This window comes from Delphinapterus leucas, unplaced genomic scaffold (assembly GCF_059928025.1).
Source record: "Delphinapterus leucas isolate spDelLeu-1000000601 "Yukka" unplaced genomic scaffold, BTC_Dleu_Yukka2 spDelLeu_asBTCV2_sq60, whole genome shotgun sequence".
NCBI classification, from domain to species: Eukaryota; Metazoa; Chordata; class Mammalia; order Artiodactyla; family Monodontidae; genus Delphinapterus; species Delphinapterus leucas.
Window position 1 is genome coordinate 326,793 of NW_028322269.1, and position 22,563 is coordinate 349,355.

At 36.4% G+C, this 22,563-nt stretch overlaps 1 protein-coding gene and 1 pseudogene across 1 annotated transcript in view; both read right to left on the bottom strand.

Moving 5' to 3' along the window:
• The window catches only part of TMPRSS11B (transmembrane serine protease 11B), a gene marked incomplete at its 5' end in the record, with an annotated part of 15,279 nt that extends 13,028 nt beyond the window's left edge, over positions 1-2,251 (bottom strand). Inside the window, 3 exon segments of the mRNA XM_022561719.3 lie at positions 54-165; positions 2,104-2,137; positions 2,140-2,251. Of these exon segments, the coding sequence (XP_022417427.3) occupies positions 54-165; positions 2,104-2,137; positions 2,140-2,251 (258 nt within the window).
• On the bottom strand, positions 154-22,178 carry LOC149743896 (uncharacterized; annotated as a pseudogene).
• Between the last annotated feature and the right edge of the window lie 385 nt (positions 22,179-22,563).

Sequence of the window (22,563 nt, forward strand, 5' to 3'; positions counted from 1 at the left end):
ACATGTTTCAATCAAATTTATAGTAAAATTAGTAAGATAAATCTCTGACTTACCATAGTCTCAATATATTTTCTCAGATCTGTGCTGACTTGTGAAACTGCTTTTTCACAATTATCATTGTATATGACTCCAGAAATATGAAAATCACCTTGGTAATAGTCTTTCCTGTGAAATAAAGAAATACTTAGAAAATTTTAAAATAGAAAGTGACCTCAAGTCCCTCCATATCTTTATCTCAAAATTAATATTCAATGGATATACTCAGACAGGGAAATTAATTTACTACCACTTGAATGAGAGATTCCCCTAGCTTTCATCCAACTCTAGTTACTGTCAGTATTAACAAAGATTGTGTTAGCTCCTAAGCCAGAATCCTAGAGTAAACCCATCTTCCAAAATGACTTCAAACAACTTTTACAACAGAGTTTGAGTGTCTATTTTTACTTCAAGAAGCCCAGTTCAACTAATTTAACTTCAGGAAATATAAGCTCGTCCAGCCTTGTATCTGAAATTGTAGATAGTTGATCATATAGAGAAATTCAAGAGTAAATTCTCATCCACACACTTCCTGCTCAAGCCAGGATGCCTGCGGTCCTCCCTTTTGCATCACTCCTTTCCACTAAGTCACTGTTCCCCCAGAAGAAGAAACAATGTTAAATGCAAACTATATTTTGGAAGGATAGCTAATTAAGCTACTGGTCCTCACTAACATGCTGACAGGGCTTCTTTACGAGGGTTTGATTTGGAAAACTCAGAGCACTATACATAAGGAAATTTTGTGAATAAAGTTATTTTATTATTATTATATATTTTTTTTTTTTGCGGTATGCGGGGCTCTCACTGTTGTGGCCTCTCGCGTTGCGGAGCACAGGCTCCGGACGTGCAGGCTTAGTGGCCATGGCTCACGGGCCTGGCCGCTCTGCGGCATGTGGGATCTTCCCGGACTGGGGCACGAACCGGTGTCCCCTGCATCGGCAGGCGGACTCTCAACCACTGCGCCACCAGGGAAGACCCAATAAAGTTATTTTTTAGTGAGTAGAGCCAAGAAGAGGATAGAAAGATTCAGACTACAGAGAGTTCATGGGTAGACATGGCAGGCAAGAGACTGAACAACCACTATGCTTCTGAAGGATAAGTTTTTAAATTTGAAACTAAGATGGTTGGGGAGAAGCAAAGGAGAAGAGGTTAGGTTGGAAGAGAACTGGAATTTTCATTGAATCAAGCAAAATGTATCCACACTGCATTATTGTATAGGATGATATATTTCAGAGGAGTAAAACAGAAAAATCATGATAAAGTCAATAGAATAATATACTTAAAGTATTAAGATGTGGATTTGTGCTCAGCTATGCCACTGAAAAGCCTGTGATATCTAGGAAGTCACTTGGCTTTACTGAGCCTCAGTTTCTTGCATATGAGAATAAGGATGATAGTAAAACCTGCCCTCCCAGGCTCAAAGGATTAGTATGAGGATCAATCAGAATAATGGATATCAAATTTCTTTAAAAACGTTAAATGGTTACACAGATTTAAAGGTTTACTTTTCTGAAAGGTAAAAATAAGCTGAAAAAACATGCTTTTCTGGATGTAGGGTTAATAAAAGTTATTAAAAATAAGATCAAGTTAGTATGAGCATTCAGCCATTTAACCACTCTTGACTATTCACTATTAGAAGAGCCATTAGTGGATTATCCATTGCTGCTTATCAATTATATCTTAACAACCAATATCAGAAATGAGCCAAGAAGAGTAGGGATCTCCAAAGTTTGAGGTATATTTACTAAAAGATGTACAACTTAACTACAAACCTACTATATAAGCACTTTTATTGACAATGAATATTGGCATCAAAGTACTGAGCATTTCAGTCTTGCCCATACTCCCATAACTGTTGATATGACTTATAGACTGGATCAAAGAGGCATCTGATTCCAAAATATTATAAACTTTGGTGTCAAATAATATAAAGTTATTATGTTGAAATAAAGTAGTAAGTAGATGAGAAAGTTTCCATAAAGAAATTTAATATTCCTGTTGTTTCTTGTCAATTTCTAAGAGTTAAAAGAGATTTAGTAGTAAGGGTGAAAATTGAAGTGTCAATACTGACCAACTGCCAGAAAATGGACAACGAGACCAAAGTTACTGCCAAGATTGTCATCACCCCAAGAAAAATAAGGATTGTCATCCACAGTGGCCAAGATCTTCTCTGGGAAGATATGTTGTACCTACGATAGGAGGAAAGTGGCTCAAATCAGATGATAAATATTCTAAATCTGTCTCTCTGCCAACTCATACAACACAATCTATAACTTATGCATCAGGTCTTTATATTAGCTTAAAACATAGACGCCTCAAATGTGTCAAAGAGGATAGACCCTAATGCTCATTCATTTAACAAATCATCCTGGAGTACTATGTTAGCTGCTAGGGATACAACCGTGAGCAAAATGGCATGGTTTGTGTACTCATGTTTATGAGGAGAAATTAATTTGCTTTTTTTATTTATCCAAAGAAAGTTACAAAACATTACATGTGATCTGATTTTATCTTTGCAAACTATAGCCACATCATCTACATGGACATATATAGATTTATAAACACATATATAACATCATTTATATGTTTAATTAAATGTGTAAGAAAACATGATGTCAATTGCAACTTTCCCATGTTATAAGATTATGGGTAGACTTTTTTCTTTTTGTTTACTTTTTCTTTAACTATACTTCCTAATGTTTTGACAATAAACAAGGATTATTTGTATAACATAATTTAACAGATAAGTTTCATCATCAAAACCAATCAATTCGATTAAAAATCATCAGAAAATATTGTGACTTGGCATCATACAGATAGAGTGGTCTAGGGTTAGAGTTAGGTCATATGGCCACCCTTAGTCTAATTTTTATAAGGTTTGGACATTAGTTATTCTTCATATCTTGAAAGACATGATGTCATGAAATAGTCCATTTGGACAAAGAGCTGTAACACACACACACAAATCTGATTTCAAGGTTCAAAATAGCCTCAACTAGCTCTTCAATCTCTTCAATCTCTGCATTATCCTAAATAAAACTTACAAAACAGAAGAGTTTGTAAGCAGTGGATATATTTGGCAAATTAGATATTTCCTATGAGCAGGAGAACATTTTTGTTCTTATCCTTCCAGGACTAATTAACTTTTAGGTAGAGAAGATCCTTTAAAAATGAGTAATAAGGAGCTTCCCTGGTGGCGCAGTGGTTGAGAGTCCGCCTGCCAATGCAGGGGACGCGGGTTTGTGCCCCGGTCCGGGAAGATCCCACATGCCGCGGAGCGGCTGGGCCCGTGAGTCATGGCCGCTGAGCCTGCGCGTCCGGAGCCTGTGCTCCGCAACGGGAGAGGCCACAACAGTGAGAGGCCCGCGTATAGCAAAAAAAAAAAGCAATGAGTAATAAGTACCTATGCCACACCTGTGCAACTCTACCCACTCTTACTCCTCTCTGTTCTGTTCTCAGTTCTTAATCCTACTCTTCCTTCTATCTCTTTTGATGACTTGTTAATTGTTTCCCTGAGCCAACATTGTCAAAGCTCTTCAAAGAAACTCCCCACATTCCATGTATGCTTTTATACTGGAATTCATTTGTTTAATCTCGTCCTCTTATACTAGATAAATCACACTTTAAAAGGAGTATACAATTAAAGTAAATAATAATATTTATAACCTTATTAATATCTGATCATATGTGTCTTCTAATGAGTAGAAAAATTTACTGTGATAGTGAATTCTCAAATTTGTTTTGGATTAGCTGGTTGTAATTTAGCCTGGTAGCTTAGTCTTTCTGAGACATGAATATTAGTTTGAGGGACTCAAACACTATGTAGCCTAAATTATGTACATAGTACAGAAAGTAGCTGAGATGGTTTCTATACAAATAATCACTATATTACAGTTTATAAAATGCCTTTCTTGGAAGACCCCTTTTAGATGTTCTTGAAAGTTCTAAAGAATACATATTGTTGACTATAGCACTGATATTGCTTTTTCCCCTTCATTGTGAATTTCTTCCTGTCCAAAACAATTAAGGAGATTTTTTATATCTAAAAGATCACAAGAGTTTATGATTTATTCAATTTCTCCTCTAGTAAATAGGAGGTATGGACTCTAAAAATTGATTATTATTTTTTAATAATAGATGAAATTGTTAAAATCATGTTCTAAATATCCAAAAAAGTCCATTCACGAAACAATTTACTCTCTCATCTATCAAAAAAATTTTGGGCCATAATATTTTTTAAAGGTAGGAATTTGAGTTCTTGGATGAACCCCTCTTTTAACAAAGAGAATAGGTTAAAAATTAATCTTCAATGAATTTAACCAACTCCATATGCTTAACTAAACTATACCTGACTCACTTTTGGATTTAATTTACTTCAAAGAAGGGCTCATTGCTATTCTGGTATAATCAACCATTCACCTTAATCAAATACAATAATGTTAAAAAATGATGGTAACTACATTATTCACAATTTTTTTTTTTTTTTCAGTATGCGGGCCTCTCACTGTTGTGGCCTATCCCGTTGCGGAGCACAGGCTCCGGACGCGCAGGCTCAGCAGCCATGGCTCACGGGCCCAGCCGCTCCGCGGCATGTGGGATCCTCCCGGACCAGGGCACGAACCCGTGTCCACTGCATCGGCAGGCGGACTTTCAACCACTGCGCCACCAGGGAAGCCCCACAATTTTAAAACATCAATCTCACTGTAATTTATCTCCTACAGCCCATACCAGGTATCATTTCCTAGATTAGACTTCCCTATAGCCACATTCTGATACTGCATTAGCAGTTAAACTGCAAAGTATTACAAACAGTAGTTTTAATTTATTAAAACTTCATTTCCAACCATTTGAATTGGATTAACCTGATTTCTGTTATACAGTGAAGAGTGTTAAAAAAAATTCCAAAACAAAATTCCTCAAATTCTGTAAAGATAAACCTTTTTTTTTTTTTTCATAGAGGACTTTAAATTATTAGGGAGAGGCTTGTGAATAAGGAACAAAGAAACTAATGATCAAATGAAGCAAATGGCCTCCACCACCAACTTTCTTCTGGAACTCGAGGAAAGCCAAGAGTCGGTGGAAAGGAACTCACTTGAAAATCTATTAAGTTTTGTGGGCCCACTGCAGTTTGTCAAGTGCTAATTTAGGATCTGTGTTGTAAAGTACATTATTCTAAAAATCTATAATGGCATTCAGGTTTTTAAATTATTTCTAAAAAACATTCAAGCTAGAAAATATGGTTTTAATTACACTATTAGAGAACAAAAATGGTAGTATTCTTATGAGTGATTATTTTTAAAAAGTAAACAAAATTTTGCTGAACTTTGATTATTCTTTTTCCAAATTTCTGAAACTTTCCCAGAGACTTTACAGGGCCTCTAGACCTCAGAAATAATAGCATGGGTCCAGAAATAAAAATTTAATTATAAAAAGCAACCAATTAACAAAAAATGAGAAAATACTCTGTAGCAACCTGTTAGCTTTTATAGACTTAATCTCCCACATAAAATCCCATTTACCTGAACATAATGTTCTGATTGTGGTGGTGATGTCAGGGACAAGGGTAGTGATTGATGATGGCAATGATGATAGTGGTAATAAAAATAAGGGCCTTCTGGTGTAGCTTTTAAGATGATCAGTGTTTCACAGGTTTATGTGCTACATCCAGTGTTGGTTGGTTTGTTTTTATGGGCTGGCTGAAATATAGAGAACAAATAAGATGAAACTTGTCCAACTAGTGTTAATGACTGTCGTATTTCTATGGTTTCAAGATAGGAGTCATCCAGGGGGTGACAAACTTCCTTGACTTGGCTATTTAGAAAAAGTAATAGCCTAGCCTTGGACTAGTCACTTAAAATGCACACCCAAGAAACAGCTTTGTGGTAAATCAGGATAATCCTAACTCTTGTGTTTGACCAATTCCGTCATTCTGGCTTCTTCCTCCTCAACTGAAACCACCTGTAACTATGTAGAAGTTTCTGACAAAAGACTTTCCACAAAGTACCGATTTTAACATAACTAATATTGCCATCATTTTGATATAATGAAATTCTATTTAATTGCAGTTTATATTTTCATTTCCCTAATTACCAGTGAGAATGATCATTGTGATCATTATTTTACATATTTCACTTTTCAGCCATGCTGCAACCCCAATTTTTGTGTTCTGACTCTTAAAGCCAGTGAGACTGTGGCTTTCTGCTTAACTTTTTAGCTCCTCTACATAACCTGGACTGGCCAGTGCCCTCTGGCAAGAAACCATATGTATGTAAATCTTGCCCAGTACAGTCCCTTCCCTTCATGAATTGACTCTGAGACAGTTTTTATCAGTTTTTTGTCACTCTGTACTGCCTTCATATGGTTTTTATATTTTTTCCAAAGTTTATAAATATTAACTCTAGAAGGGCTTGATATAAGAAATTTCACCATTGCTGGAAGTGGAACGAGTTATTGGTGACTTTTAAAAAACAGAATTTCTTAATTTTAGTTTAAAATTTGTCAATATTTCCTTTCAAGGTTAGTATTTTATGTGTATATATATGTAGTTTGTTGAAGAATTCCTTGCCTTTTATAAAGATATACTTGTATGTTTTATTTTAAAAACTTTAATGTGTTACCATCTGCATTTAAGTCACCAATTCACATTGCATTCATTTGTGTGTATATTATGAAGTAGGAGTAAAGGTGCATTTTTTTCCATATGACTATTAATTGACCCTGTACATCTTATTGAAATCATGCATGTGCAATTCTTTATCTACTGCCCTGCAAAGTCACCTCTGTTATAAATCAAGTATAAATCAAATGCAGGTCTCTTTCTGAATTTTTTATTGTTTCTTTGATTTATTTTTTTATTACTGTGCCATATCACACCACCTTAATTATTGAAGTTATAGAATGTCTTGTGTCAACTTAAAGAAAAACACACAACATAAGAGTTGTGAGTTTAAGTTGTATTCAAGGTCTTACTGAGGACTAGCCACTCAGTTAGCTCTGAGGAAACTGCTGCAAAGAGGTAGGGGAGAAACCAGTTTATATATGATTTTTGGCTGGGAAATACATGCAATCAAGCATACATCTTGGTAAAAGTGTACTGCTATCACAAAGAACAGATATCTCAAGTCAGTGATTTTAGTGCTTTTCTATGTATGGGAAGATGCAGGAATCCGGGGTTATTAAAATTCTTCTGGAGATGTTTATCTAGACAGCCTCATCCTGTCATCCTCTTAATTTCTTCTCAGATTGCAATAGGTCAGCGAATGTAGTGGGTTATGACTTAATCCTTGTAGAAAACACTTGTTTTTCTCTGTTCACACTTGATATCTGGTATGTAAGCCCATATTTGTTTTCCTTTTTCTAAATTATTTTGGCTATTTTTAGTCCATTGCCTTTACTTATAAATTTTAACATTGACTGATCAATTTCCAAAAAGAAATCTCTAGACTTTTATTGATATAGCATTGAACCTATAGATCAATTGGGGAAGAATTGACTTCTTAATATATTGAAGCTTCCAATCTGTGAACTTGGTACATTCTTTCATTTATTTAGATTTTCTTTAATTTCTCTCAATAGTGTTTCACAAGTGTCTGAATAGAAGTCTTATACATGTTCTCCTAGGTTCAGTCTCATGTATTTGATTTATTCTATCCTGGTGTAAATGGTATTATTCCTTAAATTTCGTGTTATATTTATTGCTGACATATAGAATACAATTGACTTTTGTCTTTTGACCTTGTATTGAGAAAACTTAATTCATTAATTTTATTTTTTCTATTTGTATATATATATATATTTTTTAATTTATTTATTTTATTTATTTATTTTTGTATGTGTTGGGTCTTCCTTGCTTCATGCGGGCTTTCTCTAGTTGCGTCGAGCGGGGGCTGCTCTTCGTTGCAGTGTGTGGGCGTCTCATTGCTCTGGCTTCTCTTGTTGCAGAGCATGGGCTCTAGGCCCGTGGGCTTCAGTAGTTGTGGCTCACAGGCTCTAGAGAGCAGGTTCAGTAGTTGTGGCGCACGTGCCCAGTTGCTCCGCGGCATGTGGGATCTTCCCGGACCAGGGCTCAAAGCCGTGTCCTCTGCATTGGCAGGCAGATTCTTAACCACTGCACCACCAGGGAAGCCTTCTATTTGTATATTATTTTAGATTTTTAGCATACACCTACATCTTCAAATAAAAACAGTATTATTATTTCCTTTTCATCGATTATATTTTCTTTTTTTTTTTGGTTGCTTAGTTGATTGATTGCCTTACATCATAGAACTCTAGTACACTGTTGAATAGAAAGGGTTGATAGCTGGCATCCTTCTCTTGTTCCTAATTTCAGGGAAAAGCTTTCAGTGTTTCACCATTAAATAGGATGTTTGCTATCATTTTATCAGATTAAAGAAGTTTTCTTTTACTTTTAGTTTGCTAATTTTTATGATAAATGAATTTTGAATTTGACCAAATGCTTTTTTTGCATTTATTGAGATAATCATATCATTTTTCTACTTTTATCTGACCAATATTGTGAATTACATTGATTGATATTTAAATGTTAAACCAACCTTGTATTTCTAGAATAACCCCAACTTGATTGCAAATAAAATATGATACATTTTGTGTGTCACTGGGTTTCATATCTTATTTTGTTTAGGATTTTTGCATCCATGCTTCTGAAAAAGAATGACATAATTTTATTGTCTTTTAATGTCATTGTTAAGTTTTGTAATCAAGGTTATGTTGGCCTTATAAAACAAGTTGGAAAGTAACTATTTTATTGCAAATAAAATTTTAAATTTATATCAAGTGAAAAAATTCCTAGAAAAAAATTCAAGTCTCCAAAACTGACGTAATCACCACTCTAAGAAATGCTACCTGCCCTTCAAGCATACCACCTTTGGACTTTGCACAAAGTCAAAATAAACTAACTCCCTGAGATTCAGAAATTTATTGGGTTGGCCAAAAATTACCTATAGTTTTTAAGTAAAAATAAAAGGCACATTTTAAATTTTCACCAAGAACTTTATTGAACAACATATTCACCCCTTTGTTCCACTACCTTCTGCCATTTTTCAGGCAACTTCATAATTCCATCTTCCTAAAACTTCTTATCTTTTTGAACAAAGAACTGTTCCAGGTGCCTTTTACAGTCTTCCAGGGAATTGAAATTTTTTCCATTAAGAGAATTTTGTAAAGACCAAAATAAAAGGAAATCTGAACGTGCACCAAAATAAATGGAAATCTGAAGGTGCAATGTCTGGTGAATACGGCGGATGAATCAGAACTTCCCACCCAAGCTCTAACTGTTTTTGCCTGGTCATCCAAGAAACATGTGGTCTTGCAATATCCTGATGGAAGATTATGCGTTCTCTGTTGACTAATTCTGGATGCTTTTCGTAGAGTGCTGCTTTCAGTTGGTCTAATTGGAAGCAGTACTTGCTGGAATTAATCATTTGGTTTCCCGGAAGGAGCTCATAATAGAGGACTCCCTTCCAATCCTACCATATACACAACATCACCTTCTTTGGATGAAGACTGGTCTTTGGTGTGGTTGGTGGTGGTTCATTTCGCTTGCCCCATGATCTCTTCCATTCCACATTATTGTACAGTATCCACTTTTCATCACCCGTCACAATTTGCTTTAAAAACGGAACGTTTTCATTACGTTTAAGTAAAGAATCGCATGAGGAAATACGGTCAAGAAGGTTTTTTTCACTTAACTTATGTGGAACCCAAACATCAAAGCGATTAACATAACTGAGCTGGTACAAATGGTTTTCAAGGCTTGATTTGGATGTTTTGAGTATGTCGGCTATCTCCCACATGGTATAATGTTGATTGCTCTCAATTAATGTCTCGATTTGATTGCTATCAACTTCAGCTGGTCTACCTGACCGTGGAGCATTGTCCAGCGAGAAATCTCCAGCACAAAACTTCACAAACCACTTTTGACACATTCGATCAGTCACAGCACCTTCTCCATACACTGCACAAATCTTTTTTTGTGTTTTGGTTGTGTTTTTACCTTTCTTGAAATAATAAAGCATAATATGCCGAAAATGTTGCTTTTTTTCTTCCATCTTCAATATTAAAATGGCTACACAAAAATTCACCAATTTTGAAGTCTTTTTTTAAATGCATGCTGATATGACAGCTGTCACATACAATCTAACAAAACTGTTTTGAATGAAGTTAAAGACAACTAAGTGCTACTAGAGCCATCTTATGGAAAAACCCAAATGAACCTTTTGGCCAACCCAATATTTGTTGAAACAGCTAATAGAAATATGATCCGTGACTCATAGAGATGTTATATGACATTTACTGTCAATTTATCTTTTTAAAACAAGACTTAAAGATTTGAAGCTGATGTATATAAAATATTTATATTAGATATCAATCATTTCATATTCATCTCTTTTTTCTTTTGATTTGCTTCTCATGTCAAAAATAGCAACTACCGAATGACGTGGTTCTTCAACTTTCCACGGATAAACAGTGTTGCTGCTGAAACAGTATAAGCCTTTCTTCCATCTTGAACAAAGCCTAAAATTTCAGTACTTATGCACTTTTTCTCCCCTTGGTCCCATAACCACAAAAGTCCTGTCAATTGTAATGGAAAATCACAATATGTCATGCTATATATTAATGATCTGGTTGAACTCATCATAAATGAGTATATTATAGAATGCACATGTGTTCCAATACATTTCCCATAGGCTGCATGTCCCAGTTTCAATTCAGTTATGAAGTCTCAGTGTCTTAACAAACTTGGATAAGAATTAATGAAATGCTCTGTAGCAGCTGGAATTATCCATCTCATGACAGCACTTCCTCTTCCTGGGTTTATATTTCTCCACAAACATTATCATGACATTTGCATCCAAATACATTTCTTTTCAAAATTTTCAAAATCCTTCAAAGCCACCTTAAACCTTTCTACCAAATCTTCTGCAATAACTCTGGTCCACATTAATTTTAATATTTTCTGTCATAAAATTGCACATACCTCACAACAACTAATTACTATTTATTGTTCTATTTGTGCCATACTTGTTTCCCCAAGAAGATGATAAGATCCTAAAGTGCAGGGTTTATGTATTTTACTAATTTTTCATACATTCCAGGTTCTCAATAAGCACTTACAGGTTCATTGTCTGGAACAGGAAGCAAGTACCTCTTCTCCTTTCTCTTTATTGCTTGTTTATTCCTACATAGTATTTGGCTCTTATACTATTTTCTTTTGCATTTACAATAATATTTGGTTTAGCTCGTCTAGTGAGGTAACAGTGGCCTTTTTCAGGACACTGTTTCTTAATAAGCATACTTCTAACAGGACCTGGTTCTCAAAATAGCAAAACCAGAAGCTCAGTTTTATCAATAGTCGATCATGATCCAGGTCTAGGGAATTACTTCATATTTATCAAACTCATGGTGTATTTTTTTGACCAAGATTTCATGTAGTTAACTTAGAATGGGAGCTACAGTATTCCCTATCTATAGAATGCATGAGTCCATCACTAGGAAGCTACCTTCATATTCTCAAGTAACCTGGGTAACCTATTAACCTAGTCAATAGGTCTGTTAGTCAATAAGTGATGTAGGACTTCCCTGGTGGTCCAGTGGTTAAGACTCCGTGCCTCCAATGCAAGGGGCGTGGGTTCAATCCCTGGTCAGGGAGCTAAGATCCCACATGCCCTGAAGCATGGCCAAAAATTTAAAAAAAATAAAAAAGTGACGTATATGTATCAAATTCAAATATTCTGATACTTGAGTGCCCGCCCACTTCCTATAAATCCTCTAGATTAAAACACCGTTTCTTGTGCATTGGTAATTTTTTTTGCTAAAACTATAACTTCATTATATACTCTGTTCATACTAAGGAAAGTTGAAAGAAGATTGACTTTCCTTGCCAACCCTTGTAACATAGTGAACTGAAGTCTAACATTAATAAAAAGACTGTAAGAGACCAAGCTGCTGTTCAATAGGTTTCAGTCTTTTGTAAGATGAATTACATTCCTAGGTACTAAGAGTACTTACAAATGAAACTGTGTGCAGCATTATAGCTAATGTTTATGAAATTTTGATGAATCATAAGATGAGAGGAATACAAGAGTGGAGATAACACAGTTTATTTTTTTTATAATAGATATTTATTGGAGCATAATTGCTTCACAATACTGTGTTAGTTTCTGTTGTACAACAAAGTGAATCAGCCATATGCATACATATATCCCCATATCCCCTCCCTCTTGAGCCTCCCTCCCACCCTCCCTATCCCACCCCTCTAGGTCTTCGCAAAGAGAAAAGTTGTTATTGAAACTCATTTGCCACTGAGTCTGACAAAATCCTGGGTAAAAAAAAAAATCAAGGATAAATTATTAAAAGTATGTCTTGAGCAAATCTAAAAACTGGGAGCAATCATTACTTGAAGACTATATTGATTCACTTAAAATAAATGTGACATTAACTTTATACCACTTTTAGATTAGGAGAATAGGGCAATGTGGTAGACAGAGGTACTTAGAACTCTTACTGTTTTCATCATCATCTTAATAATTATTATCATCACTAATATAACAAAGATAATAGCTGCCATTCATTGAAGGTATACTATCAGTCTTATATTGCATCTTCCAAGCTTCTATACACCTTTCATATTAATTTTTTCAACAATTCTATGAGATAAATTTTGCCACTCCCATTTTACAAATGAGCAAATTGAACTTCAAGGAGTTTGTTACTTGTCAAAGGTCACCCAGATAGTGAGTAGTGAAATCAAGATTAATTTTTTAAAAATATATGGGACTGACATGGAAGCAACCTAAATGTCCATTGACAGAGGAATAGATAAAGAAGATGTGGTACATAGATATAATGGAATATTACTCAGCCATAAAAAAAACAAAATAATGCCGTTTGCTGCAACATGGATGAACCTAGAGATTGTCATACTGAGTGAAGTAAATCAGACAGAGAAAGAAATATCATATGATATCACTTATATGTGGAATCTTAAAAAAAATGGAACAAATGAACTTATTTACAAAACAGAAATGGAGTCACAGAAGTAGAAACCAAATTTATGGTTACTATGGGTGAAGGGGGATGAGGAATAAATTGGGAGATGGAGACTAACATATACATACTACTACATATAAAATAAATAACTAATAAGGACCTAGTGTACAGCACAGGGAACTCTACTCAATACTCTGTAATGACCTATATGGGAAAATAAGAAAGAGTGGATATATGTATAACTGATTCACTTTTCTGTACACCTGAAACTAACACAACATTGTAAATCAACTATACTCCAATAAAATTTTTTTTTAAATACATGGGTCTGGGACTTCCCTGACGGTCGAGTAGTTAAGACTTCGCCTTCCAATGCAGGGAGTGCGGGTTCGAGATCTGGTCGGGGAGCTAAGATCCCACATGCCTCGGGGCCAAAAAAACAAAACATAAAACAGAAGCAAACAAATTCAATAAACACTTTAAAAAAAATACATGGGTCTGGCATTTCCTGTAATGATGGACTAAGGAATTCAGACCAACACTTCTGATAATTATAGTAGGAAAGATGGGTAAAATAAATAGTTAGAAATTCTGTTGACGAGGTCATAGAGATAACAAGATAAAAATTTCAGGGCCAAGATCTCGGCGAAGATAAACTCAAAGAAGTTGGGTTAGCCTGCCATTTGGAGCTGCTATTTCTGAAAAGTATGCTAAAGCTGAGTAGGGCATCTGACAGTATCAGGGCAACAGCATAAAAAATTGGAATCCAGGGCCCACACTGGGTAAGGGTGGTTGATAAACCCAACATGCTTTGAGTTGGGGTCCTGAAAGGCAATTTGCTAAATGAAAGTATATGCCCAACGACTGAATTGGATATCTCTATGAAAAACAATAATGATACTTGGTCCCTACATGGCATTCTACTATAGGAGGATCATAGATCTTAATGTAAAAGGAAAAATAATAAAGTTTTAGAAGATAATTTAGGAAATAGTCTTAATGACTGTGAAGACAGCAAAGTTTTCACACAATGAAAAAAAAGTATTACCACAAAATACCATACCTTGTGGTATTTTTACATAATAAAACATTCCACAGCATTTTAAGTAAAAGAACTTCAGATGCGTGCAGAAACATAGATAATTCTCACAAATGAAAAGTTACAAAATAATATATACCTTATGATTTCATTTCTGTAATATTCAAACACAATTAGATGTAGAGTATAGAGTTAGAAGTCTAGGTTACTGTTTTCTGGGATGCTGGCAGTGTACTATTTCTTGACTAGGTGGTAATTACATGGCTATTCTCTCTGTGACAATGTATTGATCTGTACCTTTGTCTCCTGTGTTCTTTTCTGTGTTATACTTCACAGCAAAATTTCTGAAAAATTAATATGTAAGCTATTCAAAAGGAAATTATTTCTGTATGAAAGCAAAATAAAGAGCCTGTCAACAATATGTACTGAAAACTTACTACACTGCCGAGCACCTTGCAAGGTGCTGTGAAGGTAGATATGAAAGATGCAGAAAAGAATGCATCTGCGATCTAAAGAGGTTAGATGTGATAAGAAATTTAATATACCTGAAACATATGTGAATATTGTTATTATAATAACTAAATGACTTTTTCCAAGAAAACTTGTCAAGAGTTACACATTTCAGTGCACTCCATTTTCAGATGGAGTTTTCATGAGAAGAAAATGAGTAGCCATTATTTACATAGCTAAATGTGTAAAATTTTAAATATACTGCTGGTATTTAAAACGCCTACTCTCAAATTTTTTATTTTTAGTTGGAGTATAATTGCTTTACAATGTTGTGTTAGTTTCTGCTGTACAGTGGAGTGAATCAGCTGTATGTATACCTATATCCCCTCCCTCTTGGACCTCCTGGTCCCCCCATCCCACCCACCTAGGTTGTCACAGAGCACCGAGCTGAGCTTCCTGTGCTTTATAGCATGTTCCCACTAGGTAACTATTTTACACATGGTAGTGTATATATGTCAATCCTAATCTCCCAATTCGCGCCACCCTCCTCTTACCCCACTGTGTTCACATGTCCATTCTCTATGTCTACATCTCTATTCCTGCCCTGCAAATAGGTTCATCTGTACCATTTTTCTAGATTCCACATATATGCGTTAATATACTATACTTGTTTTTCTCTTTCTGGCTTACTTCACTCTGTATGACAGACTCTAGATCCATCCACATCTCTACAAATGACCCAATTTCATTCCATTTTATGGCTGAGTAATATTTCATTGTATATATGTACCACATCTTCTTTATCCATTCATCTGTCATTGGACATTTAGGTTGTTTCCATGTCCTGGCTATTGTCAAATCTTTATAACTATAAATATATTTATGTGATAAATGTGATTTTGTTCGTATAATTAAACATTACAAATTTATCCTTAGCAAATACTTTCCAAATTACTGGGGAAAGAACTACTGAAGTTGTAGATACTACATATTTTCTTATGGTTTGCAAAATATTTTTAGTGTCCTGAAAATACTAATATTTTATACTACTTCACCTGAGTATTTTTAAGAATGCAATCACAAAGAGCAATTGAATTCTCTTCTTTTATCATAGTTTTTAAGTATAGATATTCTAATTGTCCCCGCAGAATTATTCCACCTGGACCAGTAAGTCTTCTTTCCTGGCTGAAATTCTGATTTGCAGATTAGTAGCACCATCTAGAGTTCTACCTACATATATCTCTGTGGGCAAAAAAGTCCTTTTTTTTGGCACTCTAATCCTAGGTTTATTCAACACAATTCTTTCCTCTACACTACAAAATACAAACACAATATTACCTAAAATGTTACATACAAAGTTACAAAACTCAAAACAGAAAATGTATAGTACTGACTGTACAATAAAAGCCAAAAATCAATGTACATGTTGCCAAGGTAACCTGCACGACCACCATGAATACCAACACAACGGGGGGCTTCTGTGATGACCCGACAGAGATGGCTCTCAACTTACCAGTTTCAGAGAGAAAGGAAGACGTGTGTGTGTGTGTGTGTGTGTGTGTGTGCACGCACATGAGTACACATGGAAAGAACCATTTTGGGTATTTGGCCCTAGAGGTCAGAAGAGGACTCAAGCAGGAGAGCAGGGCCAGGCTCACAGGAACGGCAGTTGCATAAAAGTACACCCTTTCCTGTGGGACCCTGCAGGTCAACAGGTTAGGGCACGAGCAGGCCACCAGATCGGCCCCAGGTCACCTGTGGAACGGGAAAACATGCACCCAGTCTGGGGCTGTACCACCTCCTGGAGCCCCCGGCTCATCCCTGCTGGCTTTGCCACTAAACTGACTCTCAGGAACTAGAAATGTTGAAGATTTCTAGCCAGAAAACTGGAGGGCATCTTTATAAGCACGACCCCAAACCAACAACACTCCTGCAGCCGGAACTCTGCCGCCAGGGCAATTACTGCCTTCACCTTCGAAGCCTGCCCCTGAGTGAGGAATTTCTTTCCTACCGATCCTCCTTCGGCTAAAAAAATGACAGAAGTGAGTTGGATGCGATACAAGTCACAGGGCAGAGCTTCGGTGGCCCTGCGTATCGGGAGGAGTTGAAGCTGGAGCGGCTCCTGTGGCTGCGGCGGCCAGGGGACCTGCGCCGAGGGGAACGCGACCTTCTCCTCATCCGTGGGGGTGACCTGCACCACATGGGAGGCGGTGGCAGCATTCTCCTGGGAGGGTTGAATCGCCGGGGGGCTGGGGGAGGGGGTTGGCCGAGGCCAGGGGGCCAGCACAGCCGTGGCAGTGATCTCCTGGCCATCGATGTGTCCTCCGTCCATGTCCATGTGCTTCAGCGCCTTCTCGGCCTCATCTGGATTCTCAAACTACACATATGCGTAGCCTTTAGACAGATGCGGGTGCATCCTTTCTACAGGCACGTCAATCATTTTAATTTTCCCATAGGTGGAGAATATCTCCATGATATGATCCTTGGTCACATTCCTGGTGAGCCTTCCAATGTGCACTTTGGTAAGTTTAGGCAAAGGGCTCTGCCTTTTCCTTTCCTTTTCATCTCTTTTGGGTGGTTTGGATTTGGAGCGGGAACGCTGCCTCTTGTCCTGCCTGCCCCGAGAAGGACTCGGAGAGCCAGGGGAGCTGCCGGAGCTGGAGCTGCGGGATGTGCTGGAACTTCCTGAGCGGCTCGATGCTGAAGATGAGCTGGAGCCGCTGCTGGAGCCTGTGCTGGTGCTGGAGCCCAAGCTGGAAGTCGAGCTGGACCGAGACCTGGTGCTGCTGCTACCACTGGAAGCGCTGCGCCTCTTTCGAGTTTTATCCCTGCCACGATCCTTCTCGCTCGACTCCTTGGTGGCCCCCTTATCTTTAGAGCGATCCTTGGACTGCTTATCAGAGCGGTCTTTGCATTTGGTAGGAGAAGGAGCCCTAGTGCTGGACTTTTTATTCTTTTCTTTGACTCCTAGCAAGCTGTTCTTTTTCACTCCTGATAAATGCATTCTCCCCTTCTGAGGTGTTCACAGCAGCAGTGGCGGCCTCACTTAACTGAACTCTCACTTCTAGCTTGAGTCTGAGAAACGATCCCTAATCGATTGCAATTTACGCCAAAGTGCAGCAAGTCCCCAGTCCAGGCGCCGGGCTGTGAGCACTTCCAGGGTAGGGCTCGGCGTTGCCGGCCTGGGTCTCCCCGGCGAGAGGGCCGCAAGGGCGGAGGCCGAGTTCCCGGCTGCCCCGAATTCCGGGGGGCCTCACTGGGCCCGCTGCAGAGCGGACCTAAAAAAGTACATTTTAAAAAAAATTTTATTTTATATTGGACTACAGTTGATTTACAATGTTGTGTTAGTTTCAGGCATACAGCAAAGTGATTCAGTTATACATATACATATATCTATTCTTTTTCAAATTCTTTTCCCATTTAGGTTATTACAGAATACTGAGTTCCCTGTGCCATAGAGTAGGCTCTTGATTGTTAACTATCTTAAATATAGTAGTGTGTATTCACTCCCAAACTCCCAATTTATCCCTCCTCCCCACCTTTCCCTTTTAGTAACCATAAGTTTGTTTTTTCTAAGTCTGTGAGTTTGCTTCTGTTTTGTAAATAAGTTCATTTATATCATTTTTTTTATTCCACATACAAGCAATATCATATAATATTTGTCTTTCTCTGTCTGACTTACTTCACTTAGTATGATAATCTCCAGGTCCATCCATACTGCTGCAAATGACATTATTTCATTATTTTTAATGGGTTAGTAATATTCCATTGTGTATATTTCCCACATCTTCTTTATCCATTCATCTGTCAATGGACATTTAGGTTGCTTCCATGTTTTGGCTATTGTAAACAGCACTGCAATGAATATTGGGGTGCATATATCCTTTTGAACCATAGTTTTCTCTGGATATATGCCCAGGAGTGGGATTGTTAGATCATATGGTAGCTCTATTTTTAGCTTTTTAAGTAACCTCCCTACTGTTCTCCATAGTAGCTCTACTAATTTACATTCCCACAACAGTGTAAGAGGGTTCCCTTTTCTCCACACCCTCTCCAGCACTTATTGTTTGTAGACTTTTTGATGATGGCCATTCTGACTGGCGTGAAGTGGTATCTCATTGTAGTTTTGATTTGCATTTCTCTAATAATTAGCGATGTTGAGCATCTTTTCATGTGCCTCTTGGCCATCTGTATGTCTTCTTTGGAGTAATGTCTGTTTAGATTTTTTAAAAATCCATATTTAATGGCACCCTGAGTGCAATTTATTTAATACTGTCCTCATATTTATTTTTAAATATAAAATTACTTTTTAGTGTTAATTATATTAATAATATTGTACATTAAATCTCTAGTACTTATTTGTCTTATAACTGGCACCTTGATCTTGGGCTTCTCAACCTCCAGAACTGCAAGAAACACATTTCTGTTGTTTATTAAAGTCACCCAATCCATGGTATGGCTGCTTCATTTTGCAGGAAGAAACCTGAATATCAGTAATGTTTGTTAATTTATACCACCAGAGTGCTAGAACTAACAAGAGAAATATTCTAGAGTTAAAAAACATTATTGCTGCACTGGCTTTCTGCTGAAAGTTGTTTCTTTGAAAATGTTTTGTGAATTTCTTGAACGTCACAGAATTTAATTATTAAATTCCTTATGTTTACATGAAAAGATATTAAGATAATAACACTATTATTAAGATATAGTCTTATTGTATTTGAACATATAATTGGTCCTGCAAAGTTTCTAAGTGTGTAAGTACATAGGATGATGCACCAGGAACAGTGGTAAATGTAAAATTTGTACACCAAAGGAGGTTAGGGTTGACAATTGATGTGTGTTTGCATAGTACTTTATATAAGATTGAGAAAAAAATGGGAAGATACAATGAAAACTTAGGTTCACACAAAAACCTACACACCCACATACAAATGTTATAGTAGCTTTATTCATAGTAGCCAAAAACTATAAACAACTTGAATGCCCTTCAATGTATGAATGGTTAAACAAACTGCAGTGCTTCCATACTGTGGAATACTACACAGCAATAAAATAAGAATGAATTATTGTGTGTGTGTGACACACACAACTTGGATTGATCTCAAGGGAATTATGCTGAGTGAAGAAGCCAACCTCCAAAGTTTACATATCGTATGATTCCATTTATATACCATTCTTGAAATGACAAAATTATACAGATGGAGAACAGATTAATGTTTGCCAGGGGTTAAAGACTGGGAACAGGGGTAGGGATGGAGCCAGATGGCCATGGGTAGCGTGAGGGGTCCTTGTGATCAAACTATTCTGCATTTTGACTGTGGTGGTGGCCCACAAATCCATACATGAGATAAAAAACAATATGGAACTAAATACACACACACATGGAAATAACTGCATGTTTTAAAAGCATAAAATGTCAAAAGGTTAATAGATTGTCTCAATGTCAACTTCCTGGTTGTGATATTGTACTATAGCTAAGCAAGATGTTACCTTTGCCAGAAACTGGATAAAGGATACACAGGATCTCTTTGTATTACATTTTACAACTCTGTGTGAGTCTATGATTATCTGAAAATAAAAACGTTATTTTTAAGTGGTAAGAAATTTCAGAAAAAAGAATGTTATCTCCACTTGACGGAGTCAAGGAAGGCTTCATGGAGGAGGCATCGTTTGAATTAGACTGTAGATCTTCATGTAATCCAGTAACTCTATGGTTAATAAGGTTTATCATTTTTAAAAGTTGAAATGAAAAATTAGAATAACAGAGAACAACTTGACAATCTCTTTTGGAATGATCCTAATAAAACTTCTTTTGTAGAATTAAAATTAAACAAGAAGTCAGTGCATTCTGTTGACCTACTCATCTCTTCATTTTGAAAATACTTATTCAAGCTATTGTGATCAAGTAGCAATTGTATAAAATAAGACTGTAGTTACAGCAACAGTTATAATAACACTGTTTCTTGAGCACCTACTATGTTCCAAGAACTTTGCTAAGCACTTTGAAATATCTCATTTTAATCTCTACAACGGCGTTTGAGGTAAATATTATTATCCCTGTTTTATAAGTGAGCATACTGAGGCTTAGTGTGTATAAATAACTGGATTAAGTCACACAATGTAAAATCTGGGATTACTTCTTAACACATTATTAACTGGGGGATTTTTGCAGAAACTAACGCCTGTGGCCGTAATATGTCTCCGGTCAAAAATGTGTTAAATCAATGTGTAAATAATAACAAAGCTATATTTTCTGCATAATACAAAAATAAAAGGTCAGTTCAACAGCACTTATTGAAAGACTATTATATACAGAGCACTTTATTAGGTACTGTGGGAAGAGAGATAAAAGATGTCGCTGAGAAATGGCCTGCCCTCTTGCACAGTTAATAAGTATTATTTCAGTCATGACTTCTTAACTTTTTCCAACGAGATGGTTAAAACAGACATGTCCAGGAATGCTGAAACCCTTTATAAGTTATCTTTCAAAGAAAGTTATTTTAAAAATATGATACTGTATTATCTATTTCTCTGTGCACATAAAATTTGAACTATTGCTCATATTTTCACTGTGGCCTAACCTCTATTTCTCAAATCTTTTGTAAAAAAAAATATCAGAAATATTTCTCTGAGAAATGTGATGCCATTGTGAAATTAAACTTGTAAAATTTCTCCTTAATTTAAATCTCTTCAAGTTTGTTTGCCAAAGAAATTCCTCATTATCACATTACAAAATTTATTTTAATTTGGAAAGTCACGTCCAGAAATCTGGAATATACTACTCATGGTGTCAATTTATATGGATTCATCTTTAAATGCCTTCGCAAAGATGAATTGTATTCTTTCGGTTTTACTACAGTTTTCATTATTACTTGCACATCCCAAGGGCTTGCTTCCCTGTATCTACCTGTGTGCTACCTAGAGGCCCAACTGCAAAACATACTCAAACAAGAGGAACCAATTTTTAACAGAACACTGAGAGAAATTAAGTTTGAAATGTACTTAAGTCTTTGTTTAAAATTCAACATTTTCCTCAATGTTTTTCAAAAGAGTTCATTAAATGAAATATGTTTTTGCAAAATATTTAATGCTGTCAATTCATATCAGATTTCCTACCTTATTTTAGCCAAGTCCCTAAATTTTATCAGTTCATATACCAGCGTTATTTAGGTTGATAAAAATCAATCTTTTTCTACTAATGTTTCTTTCAAAGTGGTTACGGTACAATACAGAACTCACACGAGTAGCTATACACAATGAGGAAAGGGTAATGGAAAGATTCCGTGAAATCTCACCACCAACAGGCCTGTACGCCATGGCACCGATCCTAACTTCACAGTGCCTAGATCACTTGAATGTTGTGTATCTAACAACTCAGTAATAATTTACCAAAGCTGAAATTATGAAGGTGGTTGATATTAGGCTTTTTCTCATCAACTTTATATCTAGGCAGTGAGCAATTCAGTGTCATGCTAGAGGTAGCAGGAGGCAGCTTTCACGATGATGTCTTCCCCCTGAGCCCAGAAGAGTCTAAGAGGCCCATGGTCCAAGCACTGACTGGAAATGTGGAGGAGGGGGAGGAAGTGGTAAGAAGGGGAATCTGCAGTCATTTCAAAATAGAGGTCTGACCTCTAGCTTCATTTGCACAACTACAGCTACACACTAACACCTGGACCTTATTCCCCTTCAAGGCCTTGCAGTTTGGAAAAGCTTTAAATACAAATACACAAGCACTTGGTGATAATTCCATTTCATTCAGTAGTTTGTACTGATTCTGTTTTTATTTCCTCCTATCCAACCATACAAAAATCTTACCACATAAGGTATGCTGGTTGTTCTTAAGTGAATTTTCATTCTAGCCCCAGACTTTAAAAGAATTTGCAATAAATTGATTGGTGACATTTTCCCCATCTTCCCCTTCCTCTTGGATTATTATATTATAATATCAAGCAAATTGATGATATTTATTTTTTATTATTATATATTGACATTCTCAGTAGTGCAATGTTAAATAAATATTATTTGCTTTA